The sequence below is a fragment of the Staurois parvus genome, unplaced genomic scaffold (assembly GCF_062004578.1).
Source record: "Staurois parvus isolate SC_StPar_1 unplaced genomic scaffold, SC_StPar_1.0 ptg000059l, whole genome shotgun sequence".
NCBI classification, from domain to species: domain Eukaryota; kingdom Metazoa; phylum Chordata; class Amphibia; order Anura; family Ranidae; genus Staurois; species Staurois parvus.
Genome location: NW_028317855.1, coordinates 12,453 through 33,549, shown reverse-complemented (window position 1 = coordinate 33,549; position 21,097 = coordinate 12,453). Strand labels below are relative to the sequence as shown.

The 21,097-nt window shown below is 42.2% G+C and overlaps 1 protein-coding gene across 4 annotated transcripts in view; it reads right to left on the bottom strand.

The window, feature by feature from the left end:
• Positions 1 to 16,865, bottom strand: part of ARID4B (AT-rich interaction domain 4B) — an 851,761-nt gene extending 834,896 nt beyond the window's left edge. For all 4 annotated transcript variants that reach the window (XR_016311497.1, XM_089668527.1, XM_089668528.1 and 1 more), the window contains exon 1: positions 16,808 to 16,865. Coding sequence is in view for 3 of the 4 variants with exons in the window: in XM_089668527.1 (XP_089524653.1) it covers positions 16,808 to 16,813 (6 nt within the window). In the remaining variant the exon portion in view is untranslated. The remainder of the gene's footprint in view (positions 1 to 16,807) is intronic.
• Positions 16,866 to 21,097: the final 4,232 nt, after the last annotated feature.

Below are 21,097 nucleotides of genomic sequence, written 5' to 3'. Positions count from 1 at the left end.
AGGTCATGCTGCCTTATGCTTAAGAGGAAATGCCCTTGAAATGGGTGTCCCAACAAGACAACGACCCCAAAAACACCAGTAAAATGTGCAACATCTTGGTTCCAGACCAACAAGATTCACGTTATGGAGTGGCCAGCCCAATCCCCGGATCTTAATCCAATAGAAAACTTGTGGGGTGGACATCAAAAATGCAGTTTCTGGGGCAAAACCAAGAAATAGAGAAGAACTGTGGAATGTAGCCCAATCATCCTGGGCTGGAATACCTGTTCACAGGTGCCAGAAGTTGGTTGACTCCATGCAACACAGATGTACAGCAGTTCTCAGAAACATTTTTCAGTTTATATAGTGCATGTTTGAGTTTGTAAAGAAGAATACAAACACTACTATTTTTTTGAACAGTCTAATATTCACTTTTCTTCAATTTTTTTTAGAGGAACAACACAAATTTGATATATTTTTCTTCATGTTTTGGAATAGAATGTGTAGTGTTCCCAATGCATTTGTGTGTATGGAAATAAAAGCTATTAGAAGGATTTTGAGCTTTATTCACTTTTTTCAACACACTGCTATCATTTTGATCACCACTGTGTGTTATATATATATATATATACACACACACACATATATATACATATACACACACACACACACACATATACATACACACACACATATACACACACACACATATACACACACACACACACACACACACATATATACACACACACACACATATATACACACACACACACACACACACACACACACACACACACACACACACACACACACACATACACACACATATACACACAGTGGGGATCAAAAGTTTGGGCACCCCAGCTAAAAATTTGTATTAATGTGCATAAAGAAGCCAAGGAAAGATGGAATAATCTCCAAAAGGCATCAAATTACAGATTAGACATTTTTATAATATGTCAACAAAAGTTAAATTTTATTTCCATCATTTACACTTTCAAAATAACAGAAAACAAAAATATGGCGTCTGCAAAAGTTTGGGCACCCTGCAGAGTTGATATCTTGTACTGCCCCCTTTGGCAAGTATCACGGCTTGTAAACGCTTTTTGTAGCCAGCCAAGAGTCTTTCAATTCTTGTTTGAGGTATCTTTGCCCATTCTTCCTTACAAAAGTCTTCCAGTTCTTTGAGATTTCTGGGCTGTCTGTCACGCACTGCTCTTTTAAGGTCTATCCATAGATTTTCAATTATGTTGAGGTCAGGAAATTGTGAAGGCCATGGCAAAACCTTCAGTTTACGCCTCTTGATGTAATCCCCTGTGGATTTCGAGGTGTGTTTAGGATCATTATCCATTTGTAGAAGCCATCCTCTCTTTAACTTCAGCTTTTTCACAGATGGCATCAAGTTACCATCCAAAATTTGCTGAAATTTTATTGAATCCATTTGTCCTTCTACTCGTGAGATGTTCCCTGTGCCACTGGCTGCAACACAACCCCAAAGCATGATTGATCCAACCCCATGCTTAACAGTTGGACAGAGGTTCTTTTCATTAAATTCTGTGCCCCTTCTCCAAACGTACCTTTGCTCATTCCGGCCAAAAAGTTCAATTTTAACCTCATCGGTCCACAGAACTTGTTTCCAAAATGCATCAGGCTTGTCTATATGTTCATTTGCAAAGTTCAAACGATGATTTTTGTGGTGAGGACGTAGAAGAGGTTTTCTTCTGATGACTCTTCCATGAAGACCATATTTGTACAAGTATCTCTTTATACTGGAATAGTGTACCACAACTCCAGTGTCTGCCAGATCTTTCTGGAGGGATCATGCAGTCAAACGTGGGTTTTGAATTGTTTTTCTCACAATCCTGCGAGCTGTTCTGTCTGATATTTTTCTTGGTCTTCCAGATCTTGCTTTAACTTCCACTGTTCCTGATGACTGCCATTTCTTAATTACATTCCGAACACAGGATATTGACATCTGAAAACGCTTTGCTATCTTCTTATAGCCTTCTCCAGCTTTGTGAGCGTCAACTATTTTCAGTTTCAGTTTTCTAGACAACTGCTTAGAAGAACCCATGGTGCTGATTGTTGGGGCAAGGTCAGATGAGTCTGGGCATTTAAAACCTTTGAGATTGACATCACCTGGTCTTCCCAGATGATGATTGAGAACAATCCATGACACTGGCAGGTCTCAGCTTGGCAAAGGGGGCAGTGCATGCTATAAATTCTGCAGGGTGCCCAAACTTTTGCAGATGCCATTTTTTTGTTTTCTGTTATTTTGAAAGTGTAAATGATGGAAATAAAATCTAACTTTTGTTGACATATTATAAGAATGTCTAATCTGTAATTTGATGCCTTTTGGAGATTTTTCCATCTTTCCTTGGCTTCTTTATGCACATTAATACAAATTTTTAGCTGGGGTGCCCAAACTTTCGATCCCCACTGTGTGTGTGTGTGTGTGTGTGTGTGTATATATATATATATACACACACACACACACACACACATATACACATACGTTGACTTATGAGGGGTTTATGTATAATCTTCATCAGCAACTGTTAATAGATATTTGTATAACCATACGTTAGCCAAGTTACAAATTTAGAACTATCAGAGCTTGCTTTGTGATAGGTGTACTGTACATAGACATTGGAACAAGGGATCAAATTGTAGTAATTAAGTTACTAGATAGCTTTGTATTGGAGGTATGTTTGATGTGCTAAACATGTGCATGCCACGAGGAATGCTTAATTATGCGAGAAGGGGCAACCACTAAATTAACTACCTTATCTGAGACTTTATGGGGCCGACATAAGATCTAGACTAGGCCATTTAAATCTCTTTGTTTGTATGAGGGCCACTTCAAAGTACCCTCTCTTTAGATATGCAATGCTGACGGCTATCTGTCCGGGAATGCAGTTTTCCCAGGCTATGACCTTACATAACTAAGGTTCCATCCAAACTCTTAATAATGGAGGGAATTTTGATAAGAGAGCCTCAACCCAGACGCCTCGGTGCCATTACCTGGCATATGTAATTTTATCACCAAAAGGGGAGGCTCTGGGAAGGGGCTGATTTATGTAAGCGATATGGGATGGGGATTAGTTAGTTCTACCAATCAGGTGGCCCCATGCAAGTCTATGAGAGAGGTGTTTATCAGAGTAGATTTTGGGGGAAGACAGGAGAGAAGATCCAACAATCCTGGGGGCCCCCATGCTACACCATTGGTAAATATCAGGACATCTCTCTGGCACTTTACATGTATACATGCTTGTCATATGTGTTGTCTGTCTTGCTGTTTGTGGGTTTAGGGTATGAGTATTATATTCTATAATTCATTGATTTAATCGTTTACATTTTGTCTCGCTTTTCCTTTTTCTTATTGTAAAATAGATAGATTGTGGTATGTTAGTTTAGACCTCCCTACTATTCACTAATAAATTTTGGTTGTGTTAAAACTTTCACTCTTGGTCAAAGAACTCTCATTAAGGTTAATCAAATCATATCAGAGAAAGATTATAGTTCATAATCTATAGATTTGGTCAAAACACACACACACACACACACACACACACACACACACACACACACACACGTATTTGAACACCCTACGATTTTGCAAGTTCTCCCACTTAGAAATCATGGAGGGGTCTGAAATTCACATTGTAGGTGCATTCCCACTCAGAGACCGCATTAAAAAAAAAAATTCTGGAAATCACATTGTATGATTTTTAAAGAATTTATTTGTCTTGCACTGCTGAACATAAGTATTTGAACACCTGAGAAAATCAGTGTTAATATTTGGTACAGAAGCCTTTGTTTGCAATTACAGAGGTCAAATGTTTCCTGTAGTTCTTGACCAGGTTTGCACACACTGCAACAGGGATTTTGGCCCACTCCTCTACACAGATCTCCTCTAGATCTGTCAGGTTTTGGGGCTGTCGCTGAGCAACACGGAGTTTCAGCTCCCTCCAAAGTTGTTCTATTGGATTTAGGTCTGGAGACTGGCTAGACCACTCCAGAACCTTAATATGCTTCTTACGGAGCCACTCCTTGGTTATCCTGGCTGTGTGCTTCGGGTTGCTGTCATGTTGTGTTGTGGACTTTTGAAATTATTCATCAAAACATAACCTTAATTCTGACAGCGAACCAGCCTAGCCATCTGTTAAGGGTTAACTTGTCTTGGTTGGAAATTCGAATGACCCTCCAGCTAAGAAATGTAAATAATGGGTGAAGGGATTTTTTTTTTCCCTAGAGACAATAGACTGTTTGTCTATCCATAGGTGGTCTAAGACTAGGATTCTGAGGAGTTTCAAGTGTATACTATGAGACTAGCAAGAATGGGATATGTCAACAAATACTGTTTATATATTGGGGTTGAATTGAATACATCTACAAAAGTTAAACAGACAGCCAGATGAGACATTGGACCTTCAAACATTGAGTCATCACACAACCAAAAAGACAATAAAGAGACAGAAACTCAACTGGTTGAAAGTTTGCCCAGAACCTTGCAGAGTGTGATGAACCAACAAACCTCTCGAACTATCACAATATGCTATTATCCACTAAGGTTGAAAGTATAAACGGTTGTTTACCCTGACTCCAACACAATGGACAGGTAAACAGAGGGTCTTTTCTCCTCATAGGAATTCTGGTTCTAACACAAAAAGGTTAAATTCAGGAAATATAAGGCTAAATACTGGATCTCTCTACCCACAGAGATATTATTAAAAAGCATACTATCAATAGGATATTATAAAGAGTATGTTTCACACACCACAAAATATTCAGCAGAATGGGGATTATATATCACTAACTTGAGTATTGAGATGAGGAAAAGTAAGATATATTGTGAATTAGCATTAGTTGTATGTCTTATCAGGAAACAAATGCTTTCACACAAGTTGTATCTCAGGGAAATGAATAACTTAATAGGAACCATGGAATATCTGTGTATATTCGAACATTATAGGTATGATCAACTATATATATCTGGATAAGACGTATATTTAATACCTGAAATCACCTTGAGTTCCACCCGAGGTGTGATTCATCATCAATACTCAAATTGTTCTATGGTACATGACTGCCATCTGGCGGACAGGTGAGAAATAGCTTATGTACATACATTTCTCAACCAGCCAATCAAAAAGCCTGGTGGGAGGGTCTCTTAGAACAATAGTTAGATGGTATAAAAACCCATGCACCTCATTTAAAAAAAAAAAAAACTCATTGAAAAAGAACCTCATTGAAAAAAAGAACAACTAACTGAAGAACCTGACTGAAAACTGACTGAAGAAACCTGAAGACATCTGCAATCCATCTCTGCTGTCTATCAACTCTTCCATCCTTTCAAACTTCTAAAAACTTTACTTCTAAATCTCTGTACTTCTATCTTCCTACATTCTCCTACACTATATAACTATATCTCACTTTCCCCTGTGGTCATCATTCTGAAGGCGTTCCATTGCCAGCTGGATCCACTGGGAGGTGTCATATTCCTAGATCTGGGTGTGGTGAGACTGTCCATTTAATTTTGCATTGCATATTTTCTCTGTTGTGTAGAGTAATAGAATTACCTTAGAGTGATCACAGCTGTATTGGGTGTTATATATATATATATATAGGGAGATCCCGTATTACTGTTAGATATTGTTGGTGTCATATTATTAATTTTTAATAATTTATGAAATATGAAAAATTTGTAATTAGAGTATAATTTATCAGGGAATATCTTCTTCCATTGCTATGGCCACGTAATGAGAGAAAATAACCTCTGAAATACTCTAAAATTATTAGTTATTAATAAATTTAATTTTTAATCATTATCATTTAGAAGATTGTTATATGGTTTCCCATTATTTAGAAACATTATATTGTGTATGATATTGGGAGGGTATATCTTTGATTGTGTGTACCAGTATTCATTCATCACCAGTCTTTTGCGTTTTGTGTTAATATATATGTAAATTTTTGTACATAAATACATTTTTATATTTATCTATTATAAGGCAAATTTTGTGTGTATGGTACGAAATCATACTGGCTAAAAGAATTCAAGGTATAATAATAAGTGGTGATCAAATTATCAAGGTGTCCAAATTATTGGTTTACTAAATATTTGCCGTATTTTAACGGCTGGAGGCACTGTAATATTTCATCTAAGGGGAAGGGACACCGCCCTTTACAAGTAGAATAAATCCTTACATAAACCACCACAGTTGGAAGACCCAGCTACGACCCATCTTCAATGCTCTCACTGAGGTTGTTGCTCAAAATCTCACAATAAATGGCCCCATTCATCCTCTCCTTAATACAGTGCAGTCGTCCTGTCCCCTTTGCAGAAAAGCACCCCCAAAGCATGATGTTACCACCCCCATGCTTCACAGTAGGGATGCTGTTCTTGGGATGCAACTCATCCTTCTTTTTCCTCCAAACACGACGAGTGAAGTTTAGACCAAAAAGTTCTACTTTGGTCTCATCTGACCACATGACTTTCTCCCATGCCTCCTCTGGATCATCCAGATGGTCATTGGCAAACCTCAGACGGGCCTGCACATGTGATGACTTGAGCAGGGGAACCTTCCGTGCAATGCATGATTTGAAACCATGATGGCGTAGTGTTCTACCGACAGTGACCTTTGAAACTGTGGTCCCAGCTCTCTTCATGTCATTGACCAGCTCCTCCCTTGTAGTTCTGGGCTGATTCCTCACCTTTCTTATCAGTGATACCCAACAAGGTGAGATCTTGCAAGGAGCCCCAGTCCGAGGGAGACTGACAGTCGTCTTTAGCCTCTTCCATTTTCTAACAATTGCTCCAACAGTTGATCTATTTTCACCAAGCTGCTTGGCAATTGCCCCGTAGCCCTTTCCAGCCTTGTGGAGGTCCACAATTTTTTCTCTGGTGTCTTTTGACAGCTCTTTGGTCTTGCCCATAGTAGTAGTTGGCGTCTGACTGACTGTGGGGTGGACAGGTGTCTTTAAAGAGCTCAGACAGGTGCTACTAAGCTAGATTAATGAGTGGAGTAGAGGTGGACTTTTTAAAGGCACAGTAACAGGTCTTTGAGAGCCAGAATTCTTGGTGTTTCTTAGGTGTTAAAATACTTCTGTTCAGCAGTGCAAGACAAATACATTCTTTAAAAATCATACAATGCGATTTCCTGAATTTTTCTTTTAAAATTCTGTCTCTCAGAGTGGGAATGCACCTACAATGTGAATTTCAGACCCCTCCATGATTTCTAAGTGGGAGAACATGCAAAATTGCAGGGTGTTCAAATACTTCTGTTCCTCACTGTATATATATATTTATTCTGGACATTAATATTGAAAATTGTATAGATGGGCAACTATCCTCATATTGATTAGCGGTTCCAAATTAATAACTACTGCAGTAGGGAACAGACACAAAAAGATAAACTCAGTATCTTTCCAAATCATTGTTCTCTTTATTCGGCATGTCTGCAGTTTTTTTTATACACATGATTGCATAGGTATAACATTAATATTACAATTGTACTTTAATGGTAACAAGGGGTGTTACTTAGGCAAGCTAATTTATAATTAGGATTGCTGTAAAAGCAATAATTTCTCCTCTTCTCTGGCTGCATTCTTGCTGCCATTGAGAAATACTGTGTGAGCTGTGATTGGTCACAGCTTGACACATGGTACAATGCTGTTGTGAATAGCCTTGTACCATGCGACCTCTGATCATTCACAGATTTAACACGTAGTAAGCAATGATGTCAGAAGTGACATCTTGCTTACTACTCCTCATGTGATCACTGATTGGCCAATCAGTGATCACATGATTGGGTCCTTGCACAGAGGTCTCGTACAACGATCAGAGGACACAGCGGGCATCGGATTGCGGTGCTGCGCGCTGCACAAGCAGGGGGCGGGGATGCAGTTCATAAACGCCCACCCGCCCCTGCACTGCCACCGTCCGGCCACTTATATACAACGGCCGGATGGGAAGTGGTTAAAGTACAACTGTAATATTAATGTGATACCTACGTAATCATTTGTATAAAAAAACTTCAAACATGCCGAATAAAGAGAAGAGTGATTTGGAAAAATTCTGAGTTTATCTTTTGTGTCTGTTCCCTACTGCAGTAGTTAATAATTTGGAACCACTAAGCGATTTGGGATAGTTGCCCATCTATAACATTTTCAATATTAAGGTCCAGAATACAAAAACACACACATATACGTACATATATACACATACATACATACATATATACACACTGCTCAAAAAAAATTAAAGGAACACTTTGAAAACACATCAGACCTCAATGGGGAAAAATATCATGCTGGATATCTATACGGATATGGACTGAGTAATGTGTTAGGAACATAAGGATACCCCATCGTTTGTAGGTTGATAATTTTAATTTCCAAAACAGGACTGAATTCAAAGACAACCCAAAAATCAAAGTTAATAAATGATGCAGCAGGCTAGTCCATTTTGCTGAAATTTCATTGCAGCAAATCAAAAATGGTACTCAGTAGTTTGTATGGCCCCCATGTGGTTGTATGCATGCCTGACAACGTCAGAGCATGCTCCTAATGAGATGACGGATGGTGCCCTGGAGAACTTCCTCCCAGATCTGCACCAAGGCATCACTGAGCTCCTGGACAGTCTGAGGTGCAACTTGGTGGCGTCGGATGGACTGAAACATGATATTCCAGAGGTGTTCTATTGGATTTAAGTCAGGCAAGCGTGGGGGCCATTCAATAGTATCAATTCTTTCCTCCTCCAGGAACTGCCTTGCATACTCTCACCACATGAAACCAGGCAATGTCGTGCACCAGGAGGACCCACTGCACCAGCGTAGGGTCTGAAAATGGGTCCAAGGATTTCATCCCAATACCTAATGGCAGTCAGGGTGCCATTGTCTAGCCTGTAGAGGTCTGTGCATCCCTCCATGGATATGAAAATTAATGGTGCAGCGCTAACTACAAAAGTGAATAAAAATAAATGTGTATCCATATAATCAAAGTGCTAATAAATCAACAAACCAAAAATATACATATAACAATAAAGTGCTAATCAGAACCGAGATATAAAGTGGACAATACTAGTGTATAGGTCACCTTAGTGACCTAAAAATAGTGATAAACACACACAATATATAATGAAATAAACTGGTGTTAAGTGTCCTAGGTAATAATCAAAAAACCTTTTAAAGCAAGTACTAACAAGTCCATAAAGTAACAAGTGCTGATAAAACGTGATAAAACACCATGCAATGTCTTAAACGTGAACACTTTGTGCAAGTGCCGGCACACTTTAAATCCACTCCAGCTGCAGTGCCTCCTCACCTCCTTCCTGTGACCCAAAAGGGCCCAACAAGCATTCAGGATCACTCTGGATCCTTTATATCTCCAGCTAATACCTCTCCAGAAAGCCAAGGATCATAAACGGTCTCCTGTTCAGCCTCCAAATGCTTCCTCCTCTGCCTTTTATAAGGCTATTCTGTAGGGTATATTACTCACAATCCCAGTGAGTAATAAAAAGATCCACAAAAATGCCACAAAGCCACCAGGCAGACCAACCATGTGGCAGCATCAGACCATGTGCAAGACCTCCATGGATATGCCTCCCCAGACCATCACTGACCTACCACCAAAACGGCCATGCAGAATGATATGACAGGCAGAATAACCTCCTCCACGGCTTCTCCAGACCCTTTCACATCTGTCACGTGTGCTCAGAGTAAACCTGCTCTCATCTGTGAAAAAGCACAGGGCACCAGTGGCGGACCTGCCAATTCTGGTGATCAATGGCAAATGCCAATCGAGCTCTATGGTGCTGGGCAGTGAGCACAGGGCCCACTAGAGGATGTCGGGCCCATAGGCCACCCTCATGAACTCACTCTGTTTCCGATTGTCTGGCCAGAGACATTCACTCCAGTGGCCTACTGGAGGTCATTTTGTAGGGCTCTGGCAGGGCTCATCCTGTTCCTCCTTGCACAAAGAAGCAGATACCGGTCCTGCTGGTGGGTTAAGGACCTTCGACGGCCCTGTCCAGCTCTCCTACAGTAACTGCCTGTCTCCTGGAATCTCCTTCATCCTCTTGGGACTGTGCTGGGAGACCCAGCAAACTTTCTGGCAATGGCACGTAGTGATGTGCCTTCCTGGAGGAGTTGGACTGCCTGTGCAAACTCTGTAGGGGTCAGGTATCGCCTCATGCCAACAGTAGTGACACTGACCCTAGCCAAATGCAAAACAGTCAGAAAAGATGAGTAGGGGAAAAAATGTCAGTGGTCTTCACCTGTAAAACCATTCCTGTTTTGGGGGTCGTCTCATTGTTGCCCATCTAGTGCACCTGTTAATTTCATTAACACCAAAGCAGCTGAAACTAATTAACAACCCTCTCTTCTACTCAACTGACCAGATCAATATCCCAGGAGTTTAACTGACTTGATGCTATACTCTGATTAAAAAGTGTTACTTTAATTTTTTGAGCAGTGTATTACACAAATTTCCTGCACAGAACCCAATACACTACCTTCACACAAAATTTTCATGCAGAAAACAGGATGGACAGTGGCAAGAATTGTAAAATTTTTTACATTTGGGAGATATTGGTAAAAAACAAACAGCGTCTTCTTATTCTCGACCGTAGGGTTATATTGCTATCTAGGCAGAAAGACAAACTGGGCAACACCTATGGGCAATCCTAGCTGATATAAAACCCTCTTTCTGCTATAGGCATCCAGTCAAAGTGAGGGGTGGGAAAGCACACGGCCAAAACAAGAAAAATCAAACCAGGCCAAAAGGAGCTCAACAAGAACACAGGAGCCCAACCGGAAATACATCCCCAAAAGCAAACAGACCCCTGAAAACTTTGCGCCCAAAACAAGGCATCCACAGATGCCAAGACATCCACTTTGTAAAACTTAGTGAAGGTGTGCACCAACAACCAGTTTGGTGACTTGCAAATTTGAAACACCGATGACTGATAATGGAAGGTAATAAGCGCCCGAGTAGAGTGCGCAGTTATGGGAAAGGGAGGAACCTGACCTTTAAGGGTGTAGGCCTGAACCACTGTTTGCCTGATCCACCTAAAAAAATGGTAGCAGAGGATGCCGCCAGCACCTTCCTTGGCCTGTCCGTGATCACAAAGAGTCTGACTGCCGAAAAGACTTTGTAGCCACTAAATACACCCGAATAGCCCAAAACCACATCCAGGGCATGCAGCGCAAACTCCTTGGGATGTGAAGACCTGGGGCACAAAAAAGGCAGAACAAGGTGTTCATTCACATGAAAATGCAAGACAACCTTTGGTGGAAAGGATGGGCATGGGCAGAGAACCACTTTATCTCTGAACCACCAAATAAGGAGTACGACAGGATAAGGCCATCAGCTCCGACACTCTGCGTGTGGAGCTGATAGCCACTAAAAAAAGCAACCTTCTGTAGCAACGTAAGCAAGGAAATCTCTTGAGTATTCTCAAACTGAGGTTTCTGGAGAACAGAGAGAACCAGGTTCAGGTCCTACAGTGGCAACAGAGAGCGCACTGAAGAAGCCATGTGCCAAACCTCTTGTATGAAAGTACGAACCAAAGAATGCGTGGCCAGGGGACAATGAAAGAAAACCACCAGAGCAGTCACCTGGTCCTTAACTGTACTCAAGTACAACTTCGGCCTAAATCCGAGCCACTGAAAAGGATGGGGGGGGGGGGTGGATGCCCGCTGTCTCACACCATGAGATGTACGCCCTCCAGGAATGATGGTAGATCTTTCTAGAGGTAGACTTCCACACCTTCAGCATAGTAGGGATCAATGACCTCGACAAGCTTCTGTCTCTCAACACCTGGCTTTCAACAGCCAAACTGTGAAAGCCAATGACAATAAAGCAGGGAGGAAGCTCTGTCCTTGGGACAGCAGATTATCTATGAGAGGCAGTCTCCAAAGGGTGTCAGCGACCAGTCGCACCAAGTTGGCGTATGTACTATGGCCGGCAGGACCACCAGAATGACTGGAAGTCCTTCTGCCTCTATCCTGCACAAGAGGTGTGGAAGAAACGTATGAGAAGGCAGAGCGTAGAGGAGGCAATACTGGCTCCATGGCACTACCAGGTCGTCTGTGGCATCCATTAGGGGATCCTGGGACCTTGCCATGAACCTCCAGATGTAGGGACCACTGTCCTTAATCCTGCCGACTAAGATAATCCGCCTGCCAATTGGCCATGCCTGGAATGTGCATGGCAGAGAGCGCTGGCACATAGCGTTCCGCCCATCTGAGAATGTTGTAAGCCTCCAGCACCGCCATCACACTCCTCACTCCACCTTGGTGATTGACCTAGGCCACTACTGTGGCATTGTCCAACTGGATCCAGATTGGGTGCATTCGGAGACACTCCATGCACTGCTCCAGGCACAGCCTGATTGCCCCAAGGTTCCAGGACATTGATCAGCAATCTGGATTCCTCTGGCATCCAGCAACCCTGAGCCGAACTCGGACCCAGGACTGCTCCCCATTCAGACAGACTGGCATCTGCCATGACCACAGTCCAATACAAGGGAAGAAAGGATTTTTCTTCCTGAAGGTTCTGAAACCAAAGCCACCAAGCCAGGGATCCCCTGGTTCCCCAACCCAAGCAATCTGTGAGTCCACGGACTTGGGGACTTGTCTCACTAAAGTAAGATCTCATCTGGAGAGCCCTTGTGTGGAACTGGGCACACAGAACCACCTCAAAAGATAGACACCCTTGAAGGCAGGTCAGGCCCAGAACCTGCATGCAAGTCCAGAAGGAAGACAGCCTGTCGGAAAAAACAAATGAGTCGCAGAACGCAGCTTCCAGAGCTTGTCCATTGGAAGGAACACCCTGGCCAGGACGAAGTCAAGAGTCAGACCCAGGTATTCAACTTCCTGGTCGGGGTCACGGCAGATTAATGGTAGTTCAAAGAAAAGAATAAGTGCATCCACCAGCACCTTCTCATGCGCTGCTGTGGCAGTGGGGAATCATCCTCACTAATCGGAAGGATCAGGGAGCTCAAGATCAGGTCCTGCAGGACGAACTGCGTCTGCAGCAGTGGAGCTGGACTCAGGATCAGTCAAGGCCAAAGAACCAGGAGAGGGCAGGGGACACGTCCTGCTCGTCTTACGCCCAAATGCCATCTCCACCTGGGAAACTAAGGACTCCAGGACTGCCATCAGTGCATCAAGGGGAAACTGAAGCCTCCAGGAGGGGATCAGGTGGAGAGGTGCAATTCTGAGACCCCATGCAAAAAGGGAGAGGATCCCACATAAAAAAAAAAAAAAAGGCACCACCAGGCAACCCACCGGCCATCAGAGTCTGGTCACACAACCCACAATGCCAGCAGAGAGAAATACTCAACCAGAACTCAAACACCAGAAGAGCAAGAAGAGCCCACATGCAGAGCACCTGCGAAGAGGAAGCCTGGGAATCCACAAGAAAGGCCACCACATCCCTGCCTTCCACAGTACATCATTTTCAGGTCTGTCCACCCGAAAATGGCAGTGAGGAGGAATGACTACAGGCCCCGAAAACATGGCTGTCGTATCCCGAGAACTGCACAGCAAGGGAAGAAAAACAGCAGGCAGCTCACCCAAGAATACAAAAAAAAATGGCTGCCGGGACTCAATACCATGAGGTGTACAAAATAGTGTATGTTTGTTTTCATACATTTACTTTCAGTTGTGATTTCCATTTTCCTAATGTTGTCGTTAGTCTGTTCGTACCATATGTATTGGATTTGGGGTTAGCATGCCCTTGTACACTTTGTGCCTCTATGTCAGGCATTCATAGTAGTAATTAACCACTTGACTACAGAGCACTTGTACCCCCTTCCTGCCCAGGCCAATTTTCAGTTTTCAGTGCTGTCACATTTTGAATGACAATTGCGCAGTCATGCAACACTGTACCCATATGAAATTTTTATAATTTTTTTGAGGCAGATAGAGCTTTCTTTTGGTGGTATTTAATCACCTCTGGGTTTTTTCGTTTGCTAAACAAACCAAAAACTGAAAAATTTGAAAAAAAAAAAAAAGTTTTTTCTTAGCTTGTTATAAAATTTTGTAAATAAGTGATTTTTCTCCTTCACTGATGTGCGCTAATGAGGCTGCAGTGATGGGCACTGATAGGCTACACTGATGAGGAGGCACTAGAAGGTGACACTGTTGGGTATGACAGGCATCACTGATGGGCACCGAAAGGCAGCACTCATATATGGCACTGATAGGCGGTACTGACTGGCACTGTTAGGCAGCACAGATAGGCAGCACTGACTGGCATTGATAGGTGGCACTGAAAGGCAGCTCAGATGGGCACTGGTAGGCACTGATATTTGGCATTGATGAGCACTGACAGCTGACATTGATGGACACTGACAGGTGGCACTGATGGGGCTACACTGATCATCAGGGCACCCTAATCATCAGTGCCCTGATTATCAGTGTATATGTCTGCTCTGAGGAATGCCGATTACCCGCTCTCTTCTCCTCACGAGCTGTCAGCGTGACAGCTCATGAGGAGAGAAATGCTGATAACCGGCATTTCCTTATTTACCTGCGATCAGCTGTGATTGGGCACAGCTGATCACATGACAGAGCCGACGTCTTCGGCTCTTTCCGTTGATTGGTGGGACACGGCGCACCACCAATCGCCGCGCTGTGCGCCCCCGGATCCACGCACGCGCATTTAAAGTGGGAAGAGATCGTATGACGTCCTCCCAGAACGAGAGAACCGCCTTGTGCCCCTCATTTCCTTATATGGCGGACGGGAGGCGGTTAATATACCACAAATATGTAGGTGGACACTATAGAACAGGCCCTCCTCAATTTTTATAGACTGAAGAACTTTTTCATATTGACAATTTTGTAAGACAGGAGACATTATTGGAACACTTTTGGATACCTTCAATGTGCTTCCAGGCAAATAAGCCACTTCATCAGAACTGATACAAGAAACTAGAAAATATAACATGGCAGCATATTTGGATCAATATACAGTATTGACCACTTAAAGTCCGCCCTATAGCAGGGAGCGTGCTGGCTTGGCAGTGCTATGATTCAGTACAGCACTGATCATTTACCATATCCAGGCCAATGTTTGGACCTGCTGATCAGTTGTTTCAAATCACAGCTCATCTTGTGCCTGTGTTACAGAACAATGCAATCTTCTCTCTGGAGCACATTCCGTTCCACAGAGAGCAGAAAGCATATCCACGTGAGTCAAAGCAGCACACTGACATAGTAAATGCACATTTAACCCCCTGGTCAACCCCCCAGTTCACCCTTTCACTGTCATGTCACCAATGTCATTAGTACAGATTTTTTTTTTTTGCTTTTTACTGATCACTATTAGTGTCACCTGCGACTTCAGATAGTGTTAGCGTCCTTCGAGATAGCGTCAGATTTCCCGTCGCTACATTACCATTACATTAAATCCTTTGATTGCCAGGAACACACTCTGAACGGATCAATATATTTGATCAGAACTATACTAGTGTTCACAATAGTACAGTGTACCCAAAAATGCAGCATTAGCAGGATCAGCCCCAACACCTGCCAGCACCTGAGTTTAGCCCCTGCACCCACCCCCCAGCAAGTACAGTGTCAGTAGATCACGGTCACTTGGTACATTACACACAAAACTGATGCATTAGCAAGATCAGGCCTGATCTCTGCTACCACTAGCAGGTAAATTATTTTGTAGCGTTTCAAGAAGTCCCTGACAGCCAGGTGCTCTTAGGTACTATAGGTACCTATAGATTTAGGGGCCAAAATGTCCAACAAAAAATACACTAGTGAAGAGGTCTACAGGATTCTGAGAATGTCAGAGGAGAGCGAAGGGGAGGCCTCACTGACAGAATCTGCCTCAGAATACAAACCTGCAGAGAGAACTCTTACCCTGACAGATAGCTCATACAATGCAGTAGAGGTCCCTGCTAAAGTCAGGCATACCCGACCCCATGCCCAGGTGTTAGAATTGCATGATGATTCTCATATGCAGCAGAGTGCCAGTACTAGTGCCGCACTACCTTTTGGTGAACTGGTGAGCACCAGTGGCCTAGTACTATGGGCTCTACGGGCCTGTGTGCGAATTCCTGGTGGTTGCGGGACAATACTTGTGCTCGCCACCGCTGCAGCTTGTACCGCTGACCTAATCATCGGGGCTTCCCCCATGGCTTGTAAATACCAGACGTAGAAAAGGGGTAAATATCCAACTTAGAAAGGGGGTGAAAGCCTTGTTGAGAAATAATGAATTGCCCGCAGTGAAGTGGAAGGACAAAATGGGATGTTTTTGTCCTGTCTTCAATTCACGTAGACATAAATTTGCACAGCAACTGCTGTTGTTGAGATCCCCCTCTGTGTCCACACCTATAACCTTAACATGTGAGGGGTGGACTTCAATGGCCAGATGATGAAGCCATACTTTGTTTCTCGTGAAGCCAGACGCTGGTGCCAAAAATTGTCTGTATATTTAATTTGAATTGGCTCTGTACAATGCTTCTGTGCTTTACAAAGCAACCTGAAGTGGGTCCTTCCTAAAATTTCAGGAAAAGATTATCAAGGCCCTTTTGTATCCAGAAGGTATATGTGAATGGACACACAGAGCAGCGGGTGCCCCTATAGCAAGCTGCTTGGAGGGACAGGACAGGAGAGCCTGTGGGGGACCCGAGAAGAGGAGGATCCAGCCTGCTCTGTGCAAAACCACTGCACAAGGAAGTTAAGTATAGTATGTTTGTTATTTTACAAAAAAAATAAAATGAACCTTTAGAATCACTAAGTGGTTTTCAAACAAGTGAAGACAAAATGTAAACAGACAAAAGGAAAATCATAGTACATACCTTCATAATTACAGCAAAATTAGGAAGTGTTTTTGGGTTGATCAGATTTCCAGTCTTATATCTGCCAAAGGAAACAAAGTATGTTTTACTTTTTTTTCCTTCTATACACACACACACACACACACACACACACACACACACACACACACACACACACAATAACATTGGCCAAAAGATTGAAATATCCAGAGCTTAAAAATACTTCAAATTGTACAACAGCTAAGGAATAAGCTAGGTTTTATGTTTGTGAACAAGAGACCTTGTATACAGGTTGGTGTAATAATGTTGTAAGAATGCAATTAAAACAGGCACACCCCTTTTGATAATGTGCGTGCGCACGAAACGTGTCAAGTAGGAGCCGTACGCCGTGACATCACGCCGCTGGAGCCTCACGAAGGTCCGGCGGCAATCTTAGAGAGTGGCTGGTCAGTCTCATGTTTTACAGCTCTGCTTTTTGATGTTTTCTCCATGTGGATGATACTGTTTTTTTATCTGAATAAATTAATCTAATTACTACACTATGGGCACCTTCTTTCTTGGCTCTGTATCGAGCTAAACAATTTTCAGAACTCTATCCGGAGAACAGCTGAAGGGCAGTCCCAGATCCAGAGGAGGGAGTCTCTTCCTATGCTGTTTACTTGGTCCACATTAACGGGGGCTTCTGGCAGACCTTACAACAATCATCTATCTATCCATTCAGTTGTATCTGACCCTTGGCGATTGCATGGACCGTCACTCGTAAGCGACTTTTTTCATGAATTCTCTTAGCAATTATTTTACAGGGTAGGTTGCCAGGTCTTTCCCCAACCCCTACCATGCAGGAAATCATGTGTGGCCAGGGATGAAACTAGGACAATTTAGACAGGAGCCAATTAACCTACCAGCATGTCTTTGGAGTGTGGGAGGAAACCGGAGTACCAGGAGGAAACCCACGCAAACACAGGGAGAAAATGCAAACTCCATGCAGGGGGCGCCATGGTTGGGAATTGAACCCATGACCCAATTACTGCAAGGCAGAAGTGCTAACCACACAACCATCATGATTCAACATATTGCACTTCTGGTGAGTGCGCATTTTTTTAATCATATCCACTGCGTAAAATCACATGAAATCCTTCTGATATCACCTGTGCAACAGGATCCTTACGTGGCACTATTTTCTGACTGGTGTCAGACTTTCACCATTATATGAAACATTTTCTGTTTATTGACTATCACAGTTGCATGCAGTTCATTGTGTTTATTATAACGAAGCACTTAACATTTGCATTTATCCATTTTACAACAATTATCACTATTGTGTTATTTTTTTAGCGCTGCACTTATTGATTATATATGTTATTTAAGGTCTTTGGGTTCCTTTATAGTGCACATGCTGCTGACTCTATTGGAATCCTGAGGGCTCGCTGTTTTTCTCATCATAAAACATGGAAAGACTGAACACTTTCGTAAAAAGTGCAGTAATTAAAGTTTTTGGAAGGGTTAGACACTGTCAGGTTTGTATTGGCACCAATGTTACTCTTATTTTGTACTGGTGACCTTAATGACCTAAAAGAGAAAATGAGGGGAGATCTAGAGAAAGGCAAGTGGAAATTTTTCAATGGGAACACCTGTTCCGGGGACAACTGTCTAAGAAGGGAGAATTACTGCACTTCCTGTTCCAGAGACACAACAGTAAGTTCAAGGTAAATTTCAACAATGGTCCACAGACTGTAAAATAAAAATTGGCAGAAGTTTTAACCCTTTCTGACCACAAAAAAAAAAAAAAAATTATGGCTTTTCTTATGGTCCTTACACAGTTTACCTAAAACTATATTCTTGGTTGTGAGGAAATTTGTGAAAACCTTCCACACCTTCCGGACTGGTTCACACTATAGAAACGCAGTGCAGATGCGTTTCCACACGAGCGTTTTTGACGTGTTCCCATGCATTTTTGATGCATTACAGTGCATTTTTTATGCATTCCAGGTTTTCTTCAATTTAAATGGTGACATGTGCATTCCAGTGCGTTTTTCGTGCTTTCTACTGCATTCCAGTACAGTTCTGTGCAGAAAGAACGCAGCATGTTCTAATTTTTCTTCTGCAACCGGAACTCACTGGAACTGCAAGCACTGATAACCATATTATTATACAGTATTTATATAGCGCCAAAGGGTATGCTCAGCGCTGTACAGTAGCAAGGGGGACAGAACATGAGACAAGACAGTAACAATACACTACACGAGGGGTTCGAGGGCCCTGCTCTTTCGAGCTTACAATCCATATAACCTACTTTCTGTGCGTTTCGGATGCAGAAAAAAAGCAACTGAAATGCATGTAGTGTGAACAGGCCCGCCATCTTATTCCTATACAATCAACATCTGCCCTGACACATATGGTTGCTGGATTCAAGTTTAGGTCAAAAAGGATTTAAAAAAACAAAAAAACAGCCCAAGGGACTTTTTTTTTACATTTAATGTGAAGTGTGCCTTGTGTTAATGCCAGCTGTGGAAATATTCCATTCTCTGACCTCCTCCCATACCCTGAAGCCATAATCTGCTGATGCTGCGGGGGTTAATCCCAGCTCTGAACTTGTGACAGGCAAAAATCAAGAGACCCAACTTTGACTGCCCTTTAACCCATGCTCCTCCATTCATAGAAGCTATACTATAGCATCCATGAATGAAAAGCAGTCTATGAAAGGAGGAGGCGAACCTTTCATTCATCTGCCTGTATTTATAGATCGCTTTTTCATTCATGTATGGCGGATGCAGGTGAAAAAAACAAAGGCAATAATAAAACAGCTGACACAAGGATACACCTCACCCATGGATGGGGGGTCAAATTGTCAAAGAGGATCATCGAAGATTTAAACTATGGGGTCCACCGAAGCCCAAATCATGTCAAAAGAAAATTATAAATGGGGACAAGTCAAAGTCCCTATAAAAAAAAAAAGAGGCTTAAAAAGGAGAACCAATCGCAGTGTAACCAAAATAAACAACTTTGAGATCAAACCAGTATAAAATTAAGCCAGATGGCCAACGATCCCCCACTTTAACCGTTTGCCGACCAGACACAGTAGAAAAACTGCGGCAGTGCGGCACCGCTGCGCAAAATCACGTATACATACACACAGGTTATTTCCTATATATATATATATATATACACATACCCACATACATACATACATACATACACACATACACACACACACACACACACACACACATATACACACACTGCCATTTGTAGATGCTAAAACTTTCACATAAACCAGTTCATTTACATGTATTGGGATTTTTTTTTTTTTTTTTGCAAAGACATGTCGCAGAATACATTTTTGCCTAAATTTATGCCGAAATTTGATTTTTACATTATTTACTGGACATGTTTTATAGCAAAAAGTCCAAAATATTGTTTTTTTCTCAAAATGGTTGTTTTTTTAGCGCAAAAAAAAAAAAAAGCACAGTCGATCATATACCACAAAAAGAAAGCTCAATTCATGGGGAAAAAAAAGGACGTAAATTTAATTTTGGTGCAGCGTTGCATGACCACCCAACCTCCTGATGGGACTGTCTGCTGGTGTGAAGTTTGAATACCTGTGTGTCTCTCATTACTAAATGTAGATTGCCCCGCCCTGTGTCATTATGCGGGGGGGGGGGGGGGATTGTCCCCTAAGTGTATATTTCCTGTCTCTGTGTTCAAATAAATGAGTCTACCTTCTGGATTACTTCATGATTGGTGTCGTCTAGTCTTGTATGGTCTGCTGTGGTGTCTGTTGTCGGTGTTCGGACAGGGAAGCGGTAGTCTAACGGTGAAAGGATTAATGGAATATAACCGAATCCATTTTGTATACACTAATACAAGATGCTTGTTTAACATACACATGTATATGAACTTTGTACACACTAACAAAACTGTCTATGCCATCTTTATGTAGAAATAAGTGTTTTTGCAAACTTTACAAAAAAGGAGATAACCTTTACTCTCATTTCTGAAAAGTTGTAACCACAGCTTGGGCGTTGGGCCAGATTATAGCCATGGTCTGGATTTAAGACCAGATATGATGTGAAAGATAAGGCAGAAAAGTGTAAATGCAGACCTCATACAAATAATTGTTGAGTTAAGGTAAAAATAATGTACATGTATTTGATTGGATGGTCTGAAGGTGTGTCTGCCCAAAGGCTCCTGTATAAAAACCCTGATGTTATGCCTAATAAAGCTGAAGTGTTTGCAATCGCAACTGAGGTGACTTGAGTGCATTCACTTTCAGAGATCTCGTAGCTGTGTCCAAGTGTGACCATTGGTATC